This window comes from Rhinatrema bivittatum, chromosome 1, assembly GCF_901001135.1.
Source record: "Rhinatrema bivittatum chromosome 1, aRhiBiv1.1, whole genome shotgun sequence".
Lineage (NCBI taxonomy): Eukaryota > Metazoa > Chordata > Amphibia > Gymnophiona > Rhinatrematidae > Rhinatrema > Rhinatrema bivittatum.
This window is the reverse complement of record NC_042615.1, coordinates 294,119,771-294,143,323: the sequence shown is the minus strand read 5'-3', so window position 1 is coordinate 294,143,323 and position 23,553 is coordinate 294,119,771. Positions and strand designations below refer to the sequence as shown.

The 23,553-nt window shown below is 43.0% G+C and overlaps 1 protein-coding gene across 2 annotated transcripts in view; it reads left to right on the top strand.

Moving 5' to 3' along the window:
• Positions 1 to 23,553, top strand: part of COL25A1 (collagen type XXV alpha 1 chain) — a 971,115-nt gene that overhangs the window by 616,453 nt on the left and 331,109 nt on the right. For both annotated transcript variants that reach the window (XM_029596536.1, XM_029596528.1), the window contains exon 8: positions 21,376 to 21,435. In XM_029596536.1, the coding sequence (XP_029452396.1) occupies positions 21,376 to 21,435 (60 nt within the window). The remainder of the gene's footprint in view (positions 1 to 21,375; positions 21,436 to 23,553) is intronic.

The window sequence follows — 23,553 nt, the reverse complement described above, 5'->3', positions numbered from 1 at the left end:
CAAATGAACCTTGACGGGGTTCATTTGAAAAAACTTTCTGGCTACTCCATAAGCATCTTAATCATTTTGTTTTGTGTTTTTTGCCATCATCTCCCAACAAATGGCATAATAAATAGCTTCTGTCTTTGTTAGCAGGGTCATTCAGCTCTGATAAATGAGAAATTAATTGTTTTTCAGATCTAAAAATTATCCACTAACAGCTGACATGAAATTAGTTTTAAGGGAGGGAAGGGGGATCTCACAGCAGTAATGAGCTACATAGGAGCCATACTCAATTATTTTCTTAAAGTTATTAGTGTGTCCATCTAAATTTTCCCAACAGCTGGGTCTGCACAAAACTGATAGCATCTTAAAATGTCTTTGGATGGAGGGATTATGTTCCTGAAAAGGAAAGCATTTAAAAGTTTATTTTATTATCGTAACCTTTGTTGAATTGAACGATTGCACAGATTTATTTTCTCTGTTAAGACATTTAGACCCAAATAGCCATGCTCATGTTTTTCTAACCTCTGTCTATCTATTCCTTGCATTTATTTGGCTAGTTGACTACTTGATCTTGAATGTATCGTCTCTGAAGGGAAAGAGAAGTGGCAGAGCCATTGCTAGGCCATGTGGCACCTTTGGCCAAGTAAAAAAGGTGCGCGCTCATCCTGAGCAGAACACACAACACCACAAGCTAGGAGACTGTTAAATGGAGGGGGATTTGAGTTTTATTTTCAGCCAGCAGTTTCCTTTGGGCTTCTAGCTCAGTCGGAACCAGACCAGAGATCCTTTTTTTCCCCTTCTCATATTTACTCCAGTCATTGCAGTGTCAGTCCTGGGCTGGGGCCATGCACCAGGGTTCCCTTTAGAACTCTGCAGTCATGGGCCCCCAATCGAACCACTAGGTGTCACCCCCCCTGCCAGTCATGCCCTCCCCAAATACAATGAAATTTTATTCAGATTTTACATGAAAAAAGACATTCTGAGTTAAACATATCACAAAAACAGCTATACTGTATGAACATGCATTGCTGTAGCGTGACCTAGAAAACCCTGCAAAACAAGTAAAAGAGAAAAGGCACTTGGAACCAATATGGTATTAGGCCTATAGTGTAGGCTTGGCCCTCAGAAAGCCACGAGTAAACTGAAATTCAATTACAATATACTAAACCTTCCATACGAAAATAGCACTAACTGCCATCATTCAGTCCTACCTATGAAAAGGCAACATTGCAAATATTACATCAGGCCCTAAACACCAATATACCTCTCATTAGGAAAACAGAACAAACCAGGCTGTTATAGATCCCCACACAGAAACTGTAAGCTAGCAGTGCACCTCACCTTGTTCACACATGCCGAACACAGACAGACCATCACCAAATTCCTAACAGAGAGGCCATAAAGTGTAAATAGAAACATGCAGATAAAAACTGAACTGCAAACCACAACAAGCCAGACTGTATGCAGTGGAACTATGAAAAACAGAAATACCAGCTTTCCTCATAAAACATCAAACAATAAAATCAAGAAACATAAATCATAATAGTAAAACCATACTAATAATGTTGTGTGCTCCGGCTGCAGCAGGCCCGCAGCCTTGATTCTTCTGAGGTATTTATTTATTTATTTATTTAAAGGTTTTATATACCGATAACCATTTGTACATCGTATCGGTTTACATTGAACATATAATAATGAGAGAGAAATTACATGGAACGATTAGGTTGCATAGCATATTAAGAGAAAGTACATAACATTAAGAAGAGAGAACATAACTGTTGAAATAAATATATATATATATATTTAAATGTCTCTGTTATATCTTTCCTATCTCACCCTATCTTTAGGGCAGGGCGAGATAGTGTTGTGACTCCTAATTGCATCATAAAACCATCAGCTGGAGTAACAAGTGTTTCAAATTACATCACTTATTAGACACCAGCATTAGTAGTAGAAGTCAGCATGGGCTTGTGAGCCAGCATACAGTCACATGTGCTGCAGTGGTCCTGCCCTTACATGAGTTCCTGTGGTAACAGAAAATCCTACACAGGGAGGACCTGGGCTGCTTCAGGACCTGTGAGCTTGCTTTGGCTAGCAGGCCTCCCAGTGACTTTAATTACTAATTCTGCTGCTCTTGCAGATCAATCTTAGAAGCAGCCATGAAGGGAAGGGAGGGCTGATTCTCATGAGTGGACATTGCCAGACCAGTGCATTCAACCCAGTGCACGGCATCAGTTTAAAGAAGAAAGAAGAGGATAGCATTGATGGAGCTATGAAGCCTTGGTTCTGGGCCTGTGCCTGACCCTAGGTCAGGCCTCCAGCATTGGGCCTGAAACCTGGCCGAGGCCTTGATGTCAATACTTGGCTTCCAAGCCAGGCCATGGCATTGAAATTCGGCCTCTGAGCCAGGCTGAGGCATCAGACCTGGGCCCCAGCTTTGGCTTAGGGCGAGGCCCAGGCATCAGGACCCAGTCTTCGGGCCAGGTCTTAGCATTGGCTATGGGTCTAGGCCAGGGCCTCAGTGTCAGGACCTGGGTCTGAGTGTCAGCCATTAGGTCTGAGCCCAGAACCCAGCCTAGGCCAAGGCCCAGGCATCGAGACCTGGCTTCCAGACCGGGGTTCAGGTCGAAGCCCGGCATTAGACCCAGCTTCCAGGCTGGACAAAGGCATTGGGCCCGGGTCCCGGACTAGGCCAAGGTCCAGGGGTCGGGACCCGGCCTCCCGACTGGGCCCCAGCATCAGTCTTGGGTCCGGGCCAAGTTCCCGACTTCAAGACCTGGCCTCTGGGCCAGGCCACAGCATCAGGCCTGTGACTGGTCTTGGGTCTAGGCCGAGGTCGCAGACACAGTGACCTACTGGCAGCCTCAGCGTACATAAGGCTGATGTCTCGCTGAAGATTGCCCACTGGACTAGGTAAGTAGGGGCTAGGAGGGACCCAGGCCCCGGCATTTTTTCGGGTGGGAGGGTTGATAGGTGGGGATGGGACAGGAGGCCTTGGGAAGCCCCGCTTTCTTTTTTTTTTTTTTTTGTTTTTAAATGTTTGATTTGTTTTGTTTTATATGAATGAAACAAATCAAACATTTCACAAACTGAAATTCGTAGGGAAAAAACCACCCAAAAACAAACTGAGAAACAAAATGTTATCCGTCTAAATGGCTAAGCTGCTGTTTTAAAAAGCTTAACCGGCTATATTCTAACCAGATTATCTGGTTAGAATATAGCTGGTTAAGTTGGGGGCATTTTTTTTTGGGGGGGGGGGTGGCAATAGTCATTCCCAGGAGGAGCAGAGTTAGCTAGTTAGGTTAACCGGATAACTCTAATATTCAGAGTTATCCGGTTAATGTAACCGGCTATCTCTAGTCACTGAATATACCAGTTAGGTTAACTGGATAGATGTATCCAGCTAACTTAATTAGCCACTCAGTGGCTGAATATGGACCCCATTGTGTTTTTTATAATATGAACAAAGCTCTGGCGTCATATTTTCCAAATGTTTGCATGTTATTTCAAAACAGCTAGTGGCCATTTTAGAAGGATGGGGGCATTGGTCATGTCCAGAGCCCATGATAAGAATTTTTAATAGACAATGAGATGTGTTTTAGGTATCTTAGGCATTGTAGTGGGGCTATGATCATCTAGCCCTCAATACCCAAAAACGGGTAAAAAGAGATTTGGAAAAGCAACTTTAGTGTTGTAAGATATGTGAGGAAACTTAAGGTGTCGTAGGCCATAATTATGCCTCAAGAGCAGGAAGTTACAGTTATGATGAAAGTGAATTAATCAGACAAGTCAATTAAACATAAGTATGGAACATTTGCATCATTTTGGGTACCTTGGGGCAGCTGGTAATGTTATGCCTCAAAGAAGTAGCTAAGAGTGTACACAATTACAAGTAATGAAAAGGCCTACCAGAGGATCTGCCAGAAAATGTTTGACATTGAGTTGTTTGGAGAAGTCCAAATAAATGATCAAAAATGGAATCTCAGTTTTATATGGAGAGCTAAAGTATCTCATTGATAAGGTTTTGAGATTTTTAGCAGGTTTGAGGAACCAGAGAAGCTCCAAACTTCTGAGCCCCTTCTGATTTAACCCTTGTTCTTTGTTATGTATTCAGCCTGCAACTTGTTGGTTCTAGCTGCCAGGCGGCAGCCAGGTGAAAGCACACAAATGCCCATCTATTCTTGAAGAGTCCCTCTCTATAACTCTTTGCATCTTTATAAGGAGACTTCCTGAATAAACTTCTGTTATTATACCTCTTGTCTCTCCTTACTCTCAGCATTTTTGTATGGAACCTACTTGTATTTATGTTTGGAAAGCTCATGAACCTGTTGCCACTCAAAACACTTTATTTGTATGGAAAGCTGTGATGCGTGGTTTTTAAATGAGGCGAGGATCAGTGTGAATTGGAGGTACTTTAATTCTACAAACTACAGCTGGCAACGAGACAGTAACTACCTGGCCCCATGAAAGAAGCTTGTAAACCCTCACTTTTGGTTTATATAAAGGTTTAAAACCTTAAATGTAAAATTAATGAATGTATTAATCTGTTTTTAAAAGCATTTTTACCACTTTGGAGCTTAAGTGCTAATGGGCTTTAAGGCAGGTGTTAACTTTCGTGTACTACAGACATTAACATGTGATATTTGCACATGCATTAGCATTACTGACAGTTCCCCCAAGGCTAATGCCAGCATGCATGTTTTAGACATTTAAAGCAAATGCTAGTGGGCTCATTAGGTATTAACGCTAGACATCCTATCCAGTGTTAATACCTATGAGGGTTGATGCAGCCCATTTAACCAAGAGTTTACCACCTTAGGCAAGGTATTTAATTTTCCTGGCTCAGGTGAGCTGAATACTTATTCTCAGCCTCTTTCCTGTTCTCTCAAACGGGCTGATACAGAAAAATGTGCGGGAGAGCTGGCGAGCGCCTGCCGTCCAGGCGCACCCACAGGCCACTCTCCTGGGCGCGTGATTCAGGAGAGTGACCTATGCAAATTAGGGCCCGAGAATAGCGCATCCCTAGCGCCTCCTTTTTGACAGGATCGGCGGCTGTCAATGGGTTTGGCAGCTGACGATCAATTTTGCCGGCGTCGGTTCTCAAACCTGCTGACAGCCACGGGTTTGGAAAACGGATGCCGGCATAATTAAGCGTCTGACTTCTGACATGTGGGCCGATTTAACTTTTTTTTTTTTATTTTAACTTTTTTTTTATTTTTGGGGCCTCCGACTTAATATTGCTATGATATTAAGTCGGAGGGTGTACAGAAAAGTAGTTTTTTCTACTTTTCTGTACACTTCTCCGGCGCCGGCAGAAATTAATGCCAGCCTGTGGGCAGGCATTAATTTTTGAAAGTAAAATGTGCAGCTTCGCACGGGAATAACTAATAGGGCCATCAACATGCATTTGCATGTTGCGGGCGCTATTAGTTTCGGGAGGGGGTTGGCCGCTCGTTTTCGACGTGCTATTACCCCTTACTGTATAAGGGGTAAAGCTAGCGCGTTGAAAACACGTGGCCAAACCCAGGCAAACAGTGCACTCCCCCGGAGCACACTGTACTGTATCGGCCCGAAAGACAGAAAAGGGCCTCACAATCCCCAAACCCCCTACTTACAAAACATAAACAAGGGCCTCTAGGCCTTCACCCTGCAATCCCCCTTGCCTTCCCCACTACCACTTACCCAACATTCCCCATCTCAAGACTGAAAATTCTTCTGAGTCTCTGTGCCTTGCCATATGGGTTAGAGGGTTAGAGTGTTAGTGGTGCTATTTTCAATTTGCCACCACTGCTGGCAGGAAAGAAACCAGCTCCGTGCTGCCAATGAAGGATTTGGATTTAGTGGAGAGAATCCAGTGATCCAGAGGATTTAATTTGATGTGGAGCAGATGAGGCCCAGAAACTCTTGTTTGTGTTTTTGCGGGGTAAGAAGAACACAAGCAGAAATCCCAATAGGGAGGGAGAGGTGGCCTGTCAGGCCCTCATTTCAGCTTTGGGGAGGAGGGAAATGGGCTATACAGACTGGGATAAACTTTGTGTTATCCCACAATTTTGTGTTTTTCTTTGGCAGTGAGGAACAGGGCAGACAGCCCTCCCCCTATCCCTACACTGGGTCCCCTGCAGTTCACATTAACCAGACACATTTTTAAGAACTGGTTTTAATGCAGGCTGCAGGAGATAACATAGAATGTAACGGTGATAAAATGGCTGCGTTCTGTGTAATGCAGCAATGTGAACGCCATTGTATCCATTACATTTGTGCACTCCGTGTTAAATTGGGTTTTGGTATCCGTATTAGTACCATCAGGTTACTTGTTTTACTTGCCACTTCTAATGCGGGAAAGTACATAGATGCCTTAATACTTAAATCTATTTTCCATTTAGTGTTTAATACAATTAATAAAGTATTCAAATTATTTTGAAAAATTAAGAACTTCGCAAGTGGAGTAAGGTTATGCAGTTGTAAAGATATATATGGGGATTAATTCAGTCATTGGCCAGATTGCAAATTTAGCAGAATTAATTTATCCAGCTAACTTTGGAGGGATATTCAGTGGTTCAGCCACACTATTGAACATAGCCAGCTATGTTAAAGATAACTGGAGTTAACCGGAATACCTATCTGAGTATCAGAGTTAGCCGGATAACTTAACCAGCCAATTTATCTCTGTCTTGGAATGCCCACATATGCCCTTACGTAATCTGGATACATTTTAGCAGTGCATCCAAATGTGAATGTTTGCCTTATGGCCACATAATGTGTCATGTTATTCTGTACTTATAGAGAATGCCGTGGATAGTATCTTAGTGACAAATAAACTATCATGGTATTGTGCCATGTACATTATTAATGTGCATTAGATTCTTTAGTATATACGTTTGCATGTTTTGCCTGAAGTGTGGTATAAAGCAATTATAGGTTAGAAAAGGAAAACAGAAAGATTAAAATCTTGGCTGAACTGAAATATAAAAATAAGCTGAAAGCGCTTGGGGTTTTTCCACTGGAGAACTGACATAGGAGGCAGAATGTGATGACAATATTTAAATATCAGCATGGGGGTGCAAGACTGATATTTAGGTGGGCAGTTCTCTCTAGGAACTGGTAGCAGGGTCAGGAGCTGGGGGACTCATGTCTGCTGAAAAACCCATGTTTCTGGTTAGATGATAGGAAACCAAATATTTATTTAGAGTTTCAAATTTGTGGTACTGACTCCCTGGTGATCTAGCAGCACTAAAAGAATGTGGGATTGCTTTTTGTTTTGTTTTGTTTTTTTTATTTTGGCACTGGAAAGCAGAGTGTTGTTAACTGGAGATGTGGTGCTCTGAGGTTCTTACATCCAGTCACTTTCTTCTTAGTTAATAGAGATTATTTTCAGAAAGATTTTTATTTTATTTGATTTATTTACTTATTTATAGCTTCTTTATACCGACGTTCGTTTGCACATCACATCGGTTAGAAAGATTTTCAGAATTCTTACAGGGTTTTCTTAAACTTCCTCTGTAGTGTTGATGACGAAGAGATGAGAAAGCGCTTGATTGGATTGGCCAGACTAGAAGGGCATACTGCATGGATTTGTTTAGATACAGATTGCCAGATTTGAATCAATAAAGAGAAGAATTTGAGCAGATAAATTAATGTATTTTAGTACAGGCTCTAAAATTGTTCAAACAGGTATTTGAAGACATAGGTCTAGCTGAAGTGCTTTAAGGAGTGTAGAAATGAGCAAACGATACCTACTTTGAATTATTCTGTTTGTGGTCAGAAAAGAGGCCAAAGTAAATAGCTATTAGAAGAGCCTGCACATTTAAAAATTGCTATTCAGATATGGAGGCATAGAATATGGCATAAAGTCCATCCAATCTGCCCAGTTTCAATCCTGGCGCAATGCTATGCACCTTGGTTGATCTCTGGCTTTCCTCTCACTTCTTTGCCACTAGGGATCCTCTATGCTTATCCTATGTTTTCTCGAATTCTTTTACCACATTTTGCCTCCAGAAAGAGGCCATTCCATGCATCATCCACACCTTCTGTGAAGAAATATTTCCTGACATTGTTCCTGAGTTTGCTCCCTTTGGAGCCTAAGACTGTGAGGCTTCTAGTGCATTCTTTCCACTGAAAAAGGTAGAGCAAAGGATGCACTGGAGGCTGGATAGTAGCTAATTGAATGATAAGTGGCATGTAATAAAGCATTTAGAGCGCACTCTGCTCCAAGCAGCAAAATGTGTTAGCTGCCTCATTTCCCAGTGCACAAACTTGATTATCCCTTTTCATAATACAGTATTGCTTGGGTGATATCCCTTCTAGATCAAAAGTAGTGAAAGTGCACTGAACTAGCATGGGCCATGCCATCTGCTTGAGCTAAGGCAGGGGTGGGCTGACTGTGAACTGGATAAGTAGTGGGATTACTTTTTCATGCAGACTGGACTATTTATTGGATTTTCTCTGCCTTTATTGGACTTTAATTTTTTAACTTTATAATAAATTCCTTCTTTCTGTTTTGGAACAACATTTTGAATGTGGACTGCTGTTTCTTCTGCTTTGTGACTCCCTTTGCAAAGCTACTTCCCATTGGAAGGAGCCTTGTTCTCGGGCTGCAGTCAGGAATACATAAGATATATGCCATACTGGGTCAGACCAAGGGCCCATCAAGCCCAGCATCCTGTTTCCAACAGTGGCCAATCCAAGTCACAAGTACCTGGCAAGTACCCAAACAGGAAATAGATCCCATGCTACTAATGCCAGCAATAAATAATGGCTATTCCCTAACTCAGCTTGACTAATAACAGTGTATGGACTTCTCCTTCAGGAACTTGTCCAAACCTTTTCTAAATCTAGGCTTTTCTCACGCCTACAGTGCCTGAAGTTGACGCCTTAAAAGGGGGATGGGGCGAGAGTTACACAAAAAGTAAAGGGAAAGTCATAGATGAACTGTGGTCTCTGGAATTGCACCAGGAAACAAATTAGGCAGACTAGATGGGCCTTACCGTCCTTATCTGCTGTCAGGTTTCAATATCATTGCCACTTTTTTCTGGAAGTGTGGCTCTTTCTACAAAGCATGTCTCCCTCCATCTTTCAAAATGTGATACTGTACTAACATGGGGCTTGAAATGAATTGCAGAAGTCTGGTTGAAAGAATTTTGAAAGTAGCCTAAAAGTACAATTTCACCTTGCATGTTCGGAGGCCCTAGCCAAGACACAGGATAGAAAACACGAGGGTGGTAATCTTAAGGAGCACGTAAACTCAGAAAGAAACAATACAGAATTTCAAACATAAGCAGATGTTATGGAAATGCTCTCACATTACTGTTTTTCTGAGTTTATTCGTGAAGCTTTAACACAACAGTTTCATCTGTTTTCAAAGAGATTAATTTTCAAAAGGTTTCCAGTGGTAAAATGGCATAAACATGTGTAAGTAGTGTCTATATCTGTATATCATATTTTGGAAACATCACAAGTACATCTACTTATAAATGAATTGAGCATCCTTGCTATAGGCCCTAAAGTGACTGACCGGGTTGGATATTGAGTGGAAGGCAAAAAATTGGTAAATGGAGTTCCCTTCGAGGAGGAAGAGTTACTAGCAGTGTGCCGTAGGGTTCAACATTTTCATGAGCGACACTGTGGAAGGATTGTCCTTTTGCTGATGATTCCAAAATCTGCAACAGGGTAGACAGCCAGGAAGTTGTGGAAAACATGAGGAGGGATATAGCAAAGTTTGAAGAATGGTCTAGGGTCTGGCAGCTAAGATTTAATGCTAAAAAATGCAGAGTTATAAATTTAGGATGCAAAAACCCAGAGGAGAAGAAGTTCAGTATAGGTGAAATTCTTATAAGCATGAAAGAAAAATGGGATCTGGAGGTGATCATATCTGATGATCTTAGTGGCCATAAAAGTGGCTAAACAGGTGGAAAAGGTGATGGCAAAAGCTAGCAAGTTGCTTGGCTGCATAGGTTGAGGAATGGTTAGCAGAAAAAGGGAGGTGATACTGCCCATGTATAAGTCCCTGGTAAGACCTCATTGGGAACATTGCGTTTGATTCTGGAGGTCACACCTTCTATAAACCAGTTGGAGTCGATCTAGAGGGTGGCAACTAAAATGATTAATGATCTTCATTTTAAAGCATATGGGAATATGCTTAAAGATCTAAACACATATACCCTAGAGGAAATGCGAGATAAAGGAGATATGTTAGGGACATTTAAATACCTCCCAGGTTTCCATGCACAAGAGGTGCGGCCTCATTCAACAGAAAGGAGGCTGTAGCATGAAGGGTCATGGAATGAGGCTGAAAGGGTTTAGATGCAGGAGTAACCTAAGGAAATATTTCTTTGCTGCTCTTATCTCCACCACCCGGTAGAGGTGGTGAAAGGAGGAACAGCATCTATTTTCAAGAAAGCATGAGATAAACACAGGTGATCTCTGAGAAAGTAGTGGGGAATGTAAAGATAAATGAATTGGTGTGGATTGGCAGACTAGATAGGTCTTTTTCTGCTGTCACGTTTCTCTTTTCTATTTTTCTATGTCTATACGCGTGCATAAAGTATTGTGCATAAAGTTAACAGGGGGAAAAAGAGACAGTTTAGTGGCGTTGAAGGCTGAGCTTAGGAAGTATGCGCACAAGTTGCTATTTTGTAAGTGGTATATGCACAGAGATTACCAAACTTGTCCATATACTTTTACACCTGCTAATTAAGTCGTGGAAGTGAAATTGCAGTCGTCTTCTGCCTGCAGTATTTAAGTGGGTGATCTGGGTTAAGTGGTAGGGTGGTCAGGGTGAAGGGCCTAAGGGTCAAGCTGAATTGGTGGAGATATCAGTGAACTTAGGATTGCAAGTACATGCACAAGTCAGTATTTTCAGGTGTGAACTATGTTCATTATATATAAAATGTATGCCTCTGTGAAAAACTCAGGGTTATTCCGCGCATGTTATAATTGCTACATGTGTAATATATATGCACACAGTTTTATAAAAAGCAAGAGAAACTATGCGATTTCCTGCATTACAAATACACACACATTCTGGGGGCCGATGTAATAAAACCCGTATTAAAACTGCATTAAATTTTAGTGCAGGTTTTCCTTAATGCACACATTAAAAACAGAGATCCCCACGCGATGCAGTAAGCAAATGGGATGCAAATCAAACAGAAGTTAATAAAGCACACTAAACAAAAAATGTATATTAAAATTGGGGTTAAACTGAAAAATGCACCCTAATGCAGAGTGAGGAGTAAGGAGGTAAGTACTTGAAGTTGGAAGGAGTGTGACCAAAATGACCTCACATGCAAGACTGGCACTGGGTATTCCGACTCGGTCACAACCTCCCATGTAAATCCATTTAGGCAAGGCATGCCAAGTGAAATCAAAGGGTAAGCTCTCTAGAGAAGGCACCTATAGCAGAACCGTATACACTTTGGTGCTGTACATCTGAAATGGTGGTTGTTGTCTGTTCCAGAGAGCTTACTGTTTGATTTCAGTTGGCAAAATGGTCTTGCATGTGAGATTGGTACTGGGCATCCTGACTTAGTCACAATCTTGCATCAAGTTCATTTTGGTCACACTCTTTCAACTTTAAGTGCTTACCTCTATACTCCTGGTTCAATGTATTTAAGTGGATTTTCAGGTTAACTCCTTGGTCTGAGGTGGAGTAACATTAATTCACATTTCTGGTGGTCATGATATTCCATTGCTGTGCCCACGTGGTAGTGTGTTTCTACCAGACTGGATGTAGCAGTAGAATAACTTTTGCCAAAAGAAATGTGAGTTTACTCCACTTCAGACCAAAGGCATAAGCTCTTTGTGGCTCGTACCTACAGATGAACAAACCATAATCTCTCTTGGGAAGGCACCTTCAGCTGAATGGTATGCACTTGGTGTTGTGCATCCCGACTCTGAAATACTGTTCAGCTATAGGTGCTTATCCTAAAGAGCTTACATTGGAAATGCAAATCCTCCTTGATCTGAGAATTTGCTTTTTGGAGTGGGCACTTACTAGCTGAACAATGTGTAAGCTCCTTGGGGTAGGCATCTACAGTTAAACAGCTTCAGACCGAAGAGGACTCTAGGCATCAGATGTTAGAACTTCTCCAATTTCTCGATACTCCTAAGGAAATCATGTCTATCCCTTTCTCACAGGACAAGCAGGATGGTAGTCCTCACATATGGGTGATATCACAGGATGGAGCCCAATCACGGAACACTTTTGTCAAAGTTTCCAGAACTTTGACTGGCCCCTACTGTGCATGCCCAGCAATGCACTAACCCTGCAGCCAGCAGGGGTCCCCCTTCAGTCTTCTTTTTTCCACGCAGCAGTAGCCTCATGGTTAAGGAGCTCTGCAGAGATTCCTGACAGGAATTTTCCTCATGGAATTACTAAAAGTTAATTTGCCCCACAGGGGTCCCTCCTTCAACTTTTTCAAGCCGCGGTACTCCGGTAAGTATTTTACCTGTTCTCTGTCGATTACCATCGAGTTTGGCCCTCGTGGCCTACTGGCCATCAACCATACCACGGCTCAGTTTTTTCCATGGCCATGGCGTCAGGGTTCCGTCGGTGCCCGGACTGTAATCGCACCATGTCCATCACAGACCCCCATAAAGTCTGTGTAATGTGTCTTGACGAGAGCACAATGTCTTGACCTGCACCAAATATGCCCTAATGACACCAAAAGATCGCAATACGTCCATTGCATTGACGTCATCAGAACCGGCTCCATCAACTTTGCATCAGCATCGACCACCGGCCGGTGACCGTCCGGCATTGATGACATCTCAGCCTTTGATACCCTCTACTCCCCCTCAGGACTGAGGGGATCATAGAGACAAACATAGCCATCAACACTGAAAGTCTTGGACCATCGAGGGAGCAAAATCATCGACCTCACCATCGTCTGAGCCGCCGTCGAAGAAACCCTGTTCAGAAAAGGCACCGACGTTTTCGGTGACCGGGTCACTGAGGCAACCCTCACCCGACAGGGTATCAGGAGCCGCAACTCCACCTTTAACGATGGTCCCTCTGGCTATGCCTCTGCCTCCTTCTTCTGTTCCGGAGCCGGTGTCCTTGCTCCAGGTCTCTGAGCAGAACTGGACCGGATGGTTCAGGAGGCCGTCGACAAGGCGATGCAACGACTCCAGGTTCCTCCGGCACCAACACCGGTTCCGATTGTGGAACTGCCACCGACCCGATTCCAGCAGCATTGGCACCGCTGCTCTACAGGATGGAAGCGCTCATTGCCGCTTTTCCACCGATGGACCCCGGGTCGCCGATGGCTCCGGTGCCCTCCGCGCTTACTCTGTCATCGGGAGGAGAAACACCGTTCCGCATCCCTCCATCGGGAGTTCTACCTCAGCCATCGATGCCAATACGTCCATCGCCACCGGTCCAACCATCGGTGCCGATACGCCCGTCTGCACCACCGAGCCATCCATCAATACCCTCAATGGCTGCGCCAGTGCCTTCGATGCCTTCATAAGTACCTCCAATTATTCCCTCGATTCCTTCGGAACCTAGACCAGGACCCTCGGGTATCCCACTACCCCGTCCTCCTCTAGTTCCTAGAGGGGAGGTGCTGATCCCTATGATACCTGGACTGATGATTCCTCCCCAAACACCGATGATTTGCCTTCACCACTTTTATCCACTGAAAGTTTAAAGCGTTCTCCCCCAGAGGACCTTTCCTTTATACATTTTGTGAAGAAAATGTCTGAATTGGTTCCCTTCCAATTACAGATTGAACTGGATGATAGACATCAGATGATGGAGTTGCCTCAATTCCTGGATGTTCCCAAGGAAATAACCTCCATCCCTATCCACCAGGTTCTTCTGGATCTCCTCAAGAAGAACTGGGAACATCCTGGCTCCATTGCTCCAGTCCTCAGAAAAGCTGACACTACCTATTTGGTGCAGTCAGCTCCGGGTTTTCAGAAAACTCACTTGGATCACCAATCTGTAGTGGTAGAATCTGCACAGAAAAGAGCAAAGAGATCAAAGCCTCACACTTCTTTTCCCCCTGGCAAGGAACAAAAGTTTCTAGATGCCATTGGCGCTGTGTCTTCCAAGGATCAATGCTCATCTCCTGAATTGCCGCTTATCAGCTCTATATGACCCAATATATTAGGGTCATTTTTAAGCAGATACAAGATTTCACAGACTCCCTGCCTCAGCAATTTCAAGATTAGCTCCAAACCCTAGTAAATAAGGGTTTTGAAGCAGGTAAGCATGAGATCAGACCATCTTACAATATCTTTGACACTGCTACTAGGGTATCTGCAGCTGCTATTTCGGCAAGGAGATGGGCCTGGCTCAAATCTTCCAACCTTCGCCCTGAGGTACAAGACAGGTTATCCGACCTACCCTGTGTAAGAGATAATCTGTTTGGCAAACAGATTCAATGGACGGTGGCGGAACTTAAGGACCATCATGAGACCCTAAGACAGCTCTCTCTGACGCCTTTTGACTACTCTTCAAAGCAGCCCTTCTGAAAGGACTCAAAGAAGTCATTCTTCCACCAGAAGAAGTCCTACCCACCACCAACCAGATCCCGTTCCACGAGACCTTTTCAAAAAGCCTAGTCTCGTCAGACACGGAAACAAAAACCGCAAGCAGCTCCTTAACCAGGTCCTGCTTCAGGTTTTTGACTTCTACCTAGAGAGCAGCAGCCAGCTTCCATTGCCTCACATACCAGTGGGAGGTCGACTGTGCCACTTCAACAACATATGGCATTCAATCACCTCAGACCAAATGGTACTGGTGATAATTGCTCAGGGTTACCAACTGAACTTTCTCTCCGTGCCACCGGACTCCCCACCTCTACCGACGTGGAGAACATCCGATCACTCCATATTTCTGGATCAGGAGGTCTCCCTCCTTCTCCAGTCCAAGGCAATAGAACCCGTACCCTACTCTCAGCAAGGCCTAGGATTCTATTCCCGGTACTTTCTAATTCCCAAAAAATTGGGAAGTGTTTGTCCTATTCTGGACCTACGGACCCTCAAAAGTACCCCCAGCGAGAGAAATTCAAAATGGTAACCTTAGGCTCGCTTCTTCCTCTTCTACAAAGAGGAGACTGGCTTTGCTCTCTGGACCTCCAGGATGCATACACTCATATTGCGATAACTCCATCTCATCGCAAATACCTGAGGTTTCTAGTAGGCCCCAAGCACTATCAGTACCGAGTGTTTCCATTCTGCCTAGCGTTTGCCCCACGAGTCTTTACAAAATGCCTCGTAGTAGTTGCAGCCTTCCTCAGGACTCAAGGTGTTCAAGTCTACCCCTATCTAGATGATTGGTTAATCAGGGCTCCTACTCAGCAAGCTGCTCTGTTGTCCCTCAATCTAACCTTACACACTCTAATTTCATTAGGATTTCTCGTCAACTACGACAAATCCTACTTAGTCCCATCTGAAATCTTGTCGTCCATTGGGGCAGACTTGGACATCTTGCAGGCAAAGGCTTTTCTGCCTCGACAGCGAGCTCTCACTGTCGTGTCTCTTGCGCACCAGCTGCAGTCTCAGCACTTCACGACTGCACGCCATTTTCTCATCCTCCTGGGACACATGGTGTCCTCAGTTCAGGTCACACCAATGGCCCGTTTGGCAATGAGAGTCATGCAGTGGACTTTAAGGTCTCAATGGACTTGTGCAATCAGATATGCTCTCAGGACTTTTCAGGATCACCTTTCCAACCAGGTCATCCTGATTCAAACCAACAACCAGGTGGCCATGTGGTACATCAGCAAGCAAGGGGGAACGGGCTCCTACCATTTCCACTTTCCATTTTCACTATTTCCTGCCTTCGATCATTTGCTCACCAGCAGGTTCACATCTCCCAGTCCGTGACCTACTTTAAATAATTAAATAATTTTGCACTATCATTTAAGTTTTAGAGATGTGAATTGGAACTGGAATCGGTTCGGTTTTGGTTCCGATTCAAATCGTGCATTTTTTTTCGTCCGGCCTGATCTGTTTTTTTTTTAATCGGCTGCACCCAATCCGATAAACAAAAAACCCACCCCGACCCTTTAAAACCACTCCCTTAGCCTCCACCACCCTCCCGACACCCCGAAAAACATTTTAAAATTACCTGGTGGTCCAGCGGGGGTCCCGGGAGCGTTCTTTCGCACTCGGACTGTCGGCCGATAAACAAAAAACCCACCCTGACCCTTTAAAAACCGCTCCCTTAGCCTCCCCTAGCCTCCCGACCCCGCCAAAAACGTTTTAAAATTACCTGGTGGTCCAGTGGGCCTCGGGAGCGATCTCCCGCTCTCGGGCCGTCGGCTGCCACTAATAAAAATGGGGCCGATGGCCCTTTGCCCTTACCATGTGACAGGGTAACCGTACCATTGGCCGGCCCCTGTCACATGTTAGGAGCACTGGACGGCCGGCGCCATCTTTAAAAATGGCACGGGCCATCCAGTAGACAGCCGGCTCCATCTTTAAAAATGGCGCCTGCCGTCCAGTGCTCCTACCATGTGACAGGGGCCGGCCAATGGCACGGTTACCCTGTCACATGGTATGGGCAAAGGGCCATTGGCGCCATTTTTATTAGTGGCAGCCATCGGCCCGAGAGCAGGAGATTGCTCCCGGAGCCCACTGGACCACCAGGTAATTTTAAAACGTTTTTGGGGGGGTCGGGAGGCTGGTGGAGGCTAAGGGAGCGGTTTTAAAGGGTCGGGGTGGGTTTTTTGTTTATCGGCCGACAGCCCGAGTGCGAGAGAACACTCCCGGGACCTCCGTGGACCACCAGGTAATTTTAAAACGTTTTTTGGGGGGTCGGGAGGGTGGTGGAGGCTAAGGGAGTGGTTTTAAAGGGTCGGGTGGGTTTTTAGGTTGTGTCCTAACTCCCGTTAGTGTGCACTAACCCAATTAACGATTTTTTCACGATAAATCAGTGGAATTTCTATTGTATCGCACTCTTTAACGATTAATGACGATTTAAAAAATATCGGACGATATTTTAAATCATCAAAAAACGATTCACATCCCTATTAAGCTTACAGCTAGCCGTATACAGGCCACTGCCAATCTTTATCTTACAATTTTACTTAAGTTTGTGACTTAAGGATGGGCATTGTCATGTATGTTTACAATTAAGGTTGGGCCTTTTCATATTGCACTCAAATTTATTCTTCTTCATGATATAGTTAAGGATTGTTCTCTGTTTGTGATGTTTTTTGTGAAGTTCGTTATAGTTCCCCTCGCCACTGTTACTTATATCCCTTGTTCCTTGGATCACCCCCGAGCGAATTTGCAGTTTCATTGTAAACCGGTGTGATCTGTATTTTATACAGGAATGTCGGTATAGAAAAGTTAAAAATAAATAAATAAATAAATACCTCATATGTCAGGAAGCTGCACAGATATGGACGGAAGCCCTTTCCCATCTCGATGTGCTTCAGGGTCACCTACTTGCTGGGAGTGGACAATGTGTTGGCAGCAAGCTGAGTCGCACTTTTCTACCGCACAAGTGGTCCCTCAACCCCACTGTAGCGGACTCAATATTCCAATATAGACCTCTTTGCGTCAATTCACAAACGCAAAGTAGGGAACTTCTGCTCTCTCACTCGCAGCCAACACCTTCAGCCAAGAGATGTTTTCTCCCTCTCGTGGGCCAGCAGTCTCCTTTATGCATACCCTCCACTTCCACTCATTTCAAAGACTCTCGAGAAGTTGCGAAGGGACAAGGGACTAATGATTCTCATAGCCCCTCATTGGCCACGCCAGGTTTGGTTCCCAATTCTCTATGACATATCAGTACACCGGCACATACCTCTAGGGAAGGATTCGCTTCTGATCACTCAGAACAACGGCTGCCTTCATCACCAACCTCCAGGCCCTCTCCCTGACTGCTTGGATGTTGAAATGTTAATCCTTCAACCTTTTAACCTTTCAGAGCCGGTTTCCCGTGTCCTAGTAACTTCACGAAACCCTTCCACAAGGCAATGTTATCATTACAAATGGAACAGGTTTGCAGCATGGTGTACTTCCATGTCCATCGATCCCTTCACTTGTTCCAAACTGAAGTTTCTGGACTATCTCTGGTACCTGTCAGAGTCAGGTCTTCAAACTTCTTCTATCAGGGTACATGTCAGTGCGGTAGCCGCCTTCCATATAGGTGTCGGGGATGTACCTATTTCAGTACAACTGTTATCAACAGTCAGGCATTCCGCTTCAAGACCGTGTTAAAGCACACTCTGTCAGGGCCATGACAACATCAGTGGCGCACCTATGCTCGGTGCTGCTTGCTGACATCTGTAAGACTGCTACCTGGAGCTCTCTCCACACCTTCGCAGCCCATTATTGTTTAGACAAGGCTGACAGACAAGATTCCATCTTCAGCCAGTCTGTGCTACGCAACTTATTTGCGAACTGTGTACCAACATCCTTCCGCCAACCAGGTAGGGTTCAGGATGCCCTCTACCAAATTCAACCCCAGTTCATGTGCTTGTTGCACATCTATGGGTACATTTGGTGCATTGCTCGGGCATCCTCAGCTCGGTACTCACCGATTTGTGAGGACTACTATCCTGCTTGTCCTGAGAGAAAGCAGAGTTGCATACCTGTAACAGGTGTTTTCACAGGACAGCAGGATGTTAGTCCTCACGAAACCTGCCCGCCACCCCACGGAGTTGGGTTCGTTTACATTTTCTTATTTTATTTTTCACATGTAGTTTTTACTATAAGATGAGACTGAAGGGGGACCCCTGCTGGCTGCAGGGTTGGTACTATGCTGGTCATGCCCAGTAGGTGGCAGTCAAAGTTCTGGAAACTTTGACAGAAGTGTTCTGTGATTGGGCTCCATCCTGATGATGTCACCCATATGTGAGGACTAACATCCTGCTGTCCTGTGAGAGCACCTGTTACAGGTAAGCAACTCTGCCTTAACGCACCTGTTAAAGGGTAGATAGCGGTAGATTGATGTGGAATAGTTAATGCCTTAACTCGGGGTGGGGTTTGGGAGGTGGGATAGGTTTGGAGGGGCAGTTTTACATAGTCAGAGGTATGAACAGCAAAGTTGACATCACTGCAGATTTTCTGTCACTTGGAGCGATGAAAAGTAAAAGAGGAGTTGATTTGTGCAATGTACTCTCTACCTAGCTTGATTGAAGCTAGATAGAGAGTTTATCAAGCTAGGTAGAGAGTACCTTGTACAAATCAATCCTCTTTTACCTTTCATCGCTCCAAATGACAGAAAATCTGCAGTGATGTCAACTTTGCTCTTCGTACCTGACTGTGTATGTAAAACTGCCCCCCTAAACCTACCCCAAACTCCACCCCAATTTAAATTTAAAAGTGCCCCTTCTTACAGTGGTATAAATAGTAAAGTTGCATATGAGTAAAATCCACTTATAGTATCCTAACATTTATACAAATCCATTTTGAATATCCAGGTTTTATTTTATGATGTGTATACCTTGTTTTTATGATTTTTAGGTTATGTTATGTTTAACATTTGTACACTGCTTTGATTGGCTATTTTGGCAAGAAAGTGGTATACAAACCTTTTAAATATAATAAAATAATCTCTCAGCTTTTTAATTCTGTATTTATTTTAGAATGTTCCATTAATTTCTTTATTATCTTTTTGTATATTTAAAAAAATATGCTTATTTTCCAAATCTATATTTACTTATTTGAAAATTTATCTAAAATATAGTATCACTTCATCTGTTGCATGGCCAGAATGGAAGTTGAAGTGAATAATACCTATTCAGGCAGGCCAACTGGCAAAAAAAAATTACTAATCAAAGCTGAAACAGTCCATAAAAATAAATAAAAAAAACTTATGTTTAGAGAAAGAAGTCAGCATAGTAATTTTTGGCTATATGTGGAGAGGTTTTCAAAGAACAAAATTCATAAGTCGAGGTATGGAAAAAGTAGGATCTAATATCTGGGTTCCTATTCTTTAAAAATTCAGAGGTGTGTAACTCACAACAAACAGAGCTTTGTGCCATAATGTTTCTGAGCTGTGCAAATGGCCCACATAACTGTGATATTCAGCCTACAGACCTTTTGTCTTCAGGTTTCAAAAACAGATATATTATAGGCTGGTTCAAAGGATATCCAGCAGAGATGAGCCATGAAGATTTCATTTTGTGCATAATTTTTTTTGCAGCAGAGTTAGCTGCAAGGCATTGCAGTTTCTGTGGCCAATAGAAATGGTTTGAAGCCAGTATAACTTAAAGGACTGATGTGTTATTTCAAGGAAAATACATATTCAGTGTACATTAGATCACTAAAAGTCTCTCCCCACCCCCCCCCCCCCCCCCCACACCATAGACACAAAATAAATTAATACCATTTTTAAATCAGGCTTTCTGTGCAGAAACATAGCCAGAACTAATTTTTTTTTTGGGGGGAGGGGAGAAGCACAAAGGTTAACATCAGTAGGCACTGTGGTCAGCCCCCTCTTCCTGCCCCCACTTTATCCCATCCTATGTGGGACTTTACGGGAGTGGCTACAAAAAATCCCTTTTAATTTCTGGCAGCACTTTATTTCTTCTGTCTCTTCACTCTCTCCCTGCCCTATCTCTGCTGTTCCCCCCCCCTCCCCCCCTCCCTCTGTACTTTATACAAAGGTTAATATCTTAGGCCACTGAAGAGCAATTTTGTTAATAGGCTTCCACCTAGCCCAGGCATTCCTGAACTTTTAAGGGGCTAAGAGAAGGGCTAATTATCTACCAAAAGTAAACAAAGACTTTGAGGTCTTTAGACTTGAATCTGTCTAGCCCAAGGGTAGTGATGTTTCCCCATTCAAGTTATTCATCTTAAAGGCGCAGGGAATCATGAACTGAAGTGATTCCAATACCACCAGAGCCCTCGAGTTCCTGCACCTTTAAGGGGCTGCCTCAGATGAGACATAATCCTGATGCTAGGGGTAGGGACTTGAACTAGAAGTGAGGGGGCAGTGGCCTCCAAGCTCTAACCATGGCTACACCTCTGTTCATACGTCAACTAGAATATTGAAAGAACAGTAAAAAAAAAATACCCAACAACAAAAAAACATTTGTTTACCACACATCTGAATATACCGGTATGTCTTTGTACAAAGGGCTTAGGCATATATTTTGTGTCAGATGGAAACCACATAACTTTGATAAAATGCACAACAGAATGGAAATGTCTGTCTGTCAAATAACGATCATCATTAGCCTAAACCAGCTTGCATTACTCCAAATGGTTTTTCTGTCCCCTTTTCCTTTTCCACAATACTTTTTGTGTAAAGCAAACCAATTAAATATTGAGGGTGCAACCAAACATTTTTGTCTGGCAAGCAATACCATAGTCTAGTCACTTTTGTTTGGTATATTAGTCCGTAGTGAACTGTCTCCGTGCTGTTTGTGCCGTGCTGTTTGTGCTGTTCTGTTTTGGTGCTATGTTATGTTGTGTCCCCAGGGTCCTCCAGGCTTCCCCACAGTGGCTGCTCTACATAGCAATCAGATCCTCACTGTCAAGGTTTGTGGTTGACATGAACATGTATTCAGTCAGGTGTCTTAGCAGCACTAGAGTGAATGAACATGCTTGGTTATATTTGCTCAGGTAAACATATCTCGCATATATTACAAGCGACTCCCCATTATTACCCAGACATAAAGATGTGAAAAAAACCCCAAAAATCACTGTTCTCCCAATAAAGTTTAAAGTTTCATTGAAGGAGCCGTGATCCTGCACACTGGCACTTACTGAGCTATCGCTTGATCAGTTGTGTGCTGATGTATCATTTATCAGTGTGCTTCTCTCTACTCCTGCAAATGCAGAACAGCAGATTGGCAGATAATTAGAAAATTATCCAAATACGTGGGCATTTTCTTTGCCTTGTAGGATGGCACCTGTATTCATGACACACTGTGCTGCTCGGAAAGTCTGACTGTAACACTAACTGGTGCTTTATCTTCAGAATCTGTGCGTGTAGGTTTCCATGTAAAATCCTTGCAGGCTTCTGCAGAACAATTACCAATCACACCAATCATGCAGTATTAAAAAAAAATGCTTATCAGAACTGGTGAAAGACTCAATTTCTAAGTGCCTTTAGTGATGAATCACAGATCGCTGCCTTGCATTGCATCCTGAATCTATCAAAAATCCATCTTGAAGGTGAAGCACAGATTCTCTGTCAGATAAAAGCAACAGTTAAAATGATATTAGTTTCTAAAACTCTAATGTTTTATATCTTTATTTCTTTCTTGGGGGCCTTCTGATGTCTGTCCTTCAACTCTCTCATCTCTGAACTTGAACCTTTGACTTCACCTGACTGATCAGATGGTGTTTCCTAAGATCAATCATGGGTTTCTCTCCGCTGATCAGCAGCTCATTAAACGTCGGCTCATTAAGGTAGTGCTTAATCTCAGAGGCAACTGCTATTTCTTTGCTTAAGGTTATTACTCTGTACCTTTTTATCATTATACTATGACTTCTTACTGTATGTTTGCTCTTTTGAAAGTTTCTCCACTCCATACAGTTTCAAGAGGGTATGTACAAGCAAGCCATAAGATTTGCTAAACATTTCTTTTTTTATTTTTATTAATTAAGGCTATGCCGAATATTTATTTATTTGTGGTTTTTTATATACCAATCATCATTTGGAACATCTAATCAGTTTACAGTGAAACGGAAAATTCAGCAACAGGCTTTCCATATAATAATTTGAAACAATAACTTCATATAGTGGATAAATATAAAGGTACAGTAAAGATAACAATAACTTCAGAAAGGATTAATATGGAGACTATAGCAATAAAGTCAAGGTGATTAATATGAGAGATTATATATTATTATGAATAACAAAGTATAGCAGAGAGTCAAATATAGAAAATATGTACATACATATACATTTGGTTTAGTAAATGAGTAATTAAACTCTCTAAAGGCAAGTTTCTCAGTGATATAGGATATACTTGAAAATAAAAGTTAAATACTTGCAGACTGTAGTTGAGAGAGAGAGACGGGGGCAAACGGAAAGGGCAGAAAATGAGGACTAGGGCCCAGCGATAGGGGTGTGAGGGGAAGACTGGGGGGGGGGGGGGGAGACAGGGGGAGGACTGTTTGGCTGTGCAGAGAGATATGTACATTCTGTATGGTTTGATCAACTAGGTAGATGGTTTGATTGAATAATATGCTATATAAAATAAAATTGCATTTTAAACTGTTTTGGTTTTAAAAACAAATTTTAAAAAAGGACAAATCCGACTTAGATAGAATACTAATGTTTTCATGTCAGTAAAAACTACATTCCTACACTTGTGTGGTTTTCGTCAAGCTTTCGCTTACAATACCTCTTTGGTTACTATTCAGTATTCAGCCAGATATTAAACTTGGCTTGTCAGGATTCAGCCAACTACAAAAAAATAAATATTTGGCACAGTTCTAATTTTAACCAGTGTTTTCAATAACCTAGTGGTACATAAAAAAAAAATCTTAAGTATACTGTAACATTTAATTTATGAAGTCACTTGGCTTGCAGTTATTATAAATGCTAAGACTGATGCCTGTCTGGTTAAGACATCCGTGTTATTAAGAAAGGTTGCCATAAACAGGAGGCTGGTATTGGCTGGAATGTTCTTGGTAATTTGTGTA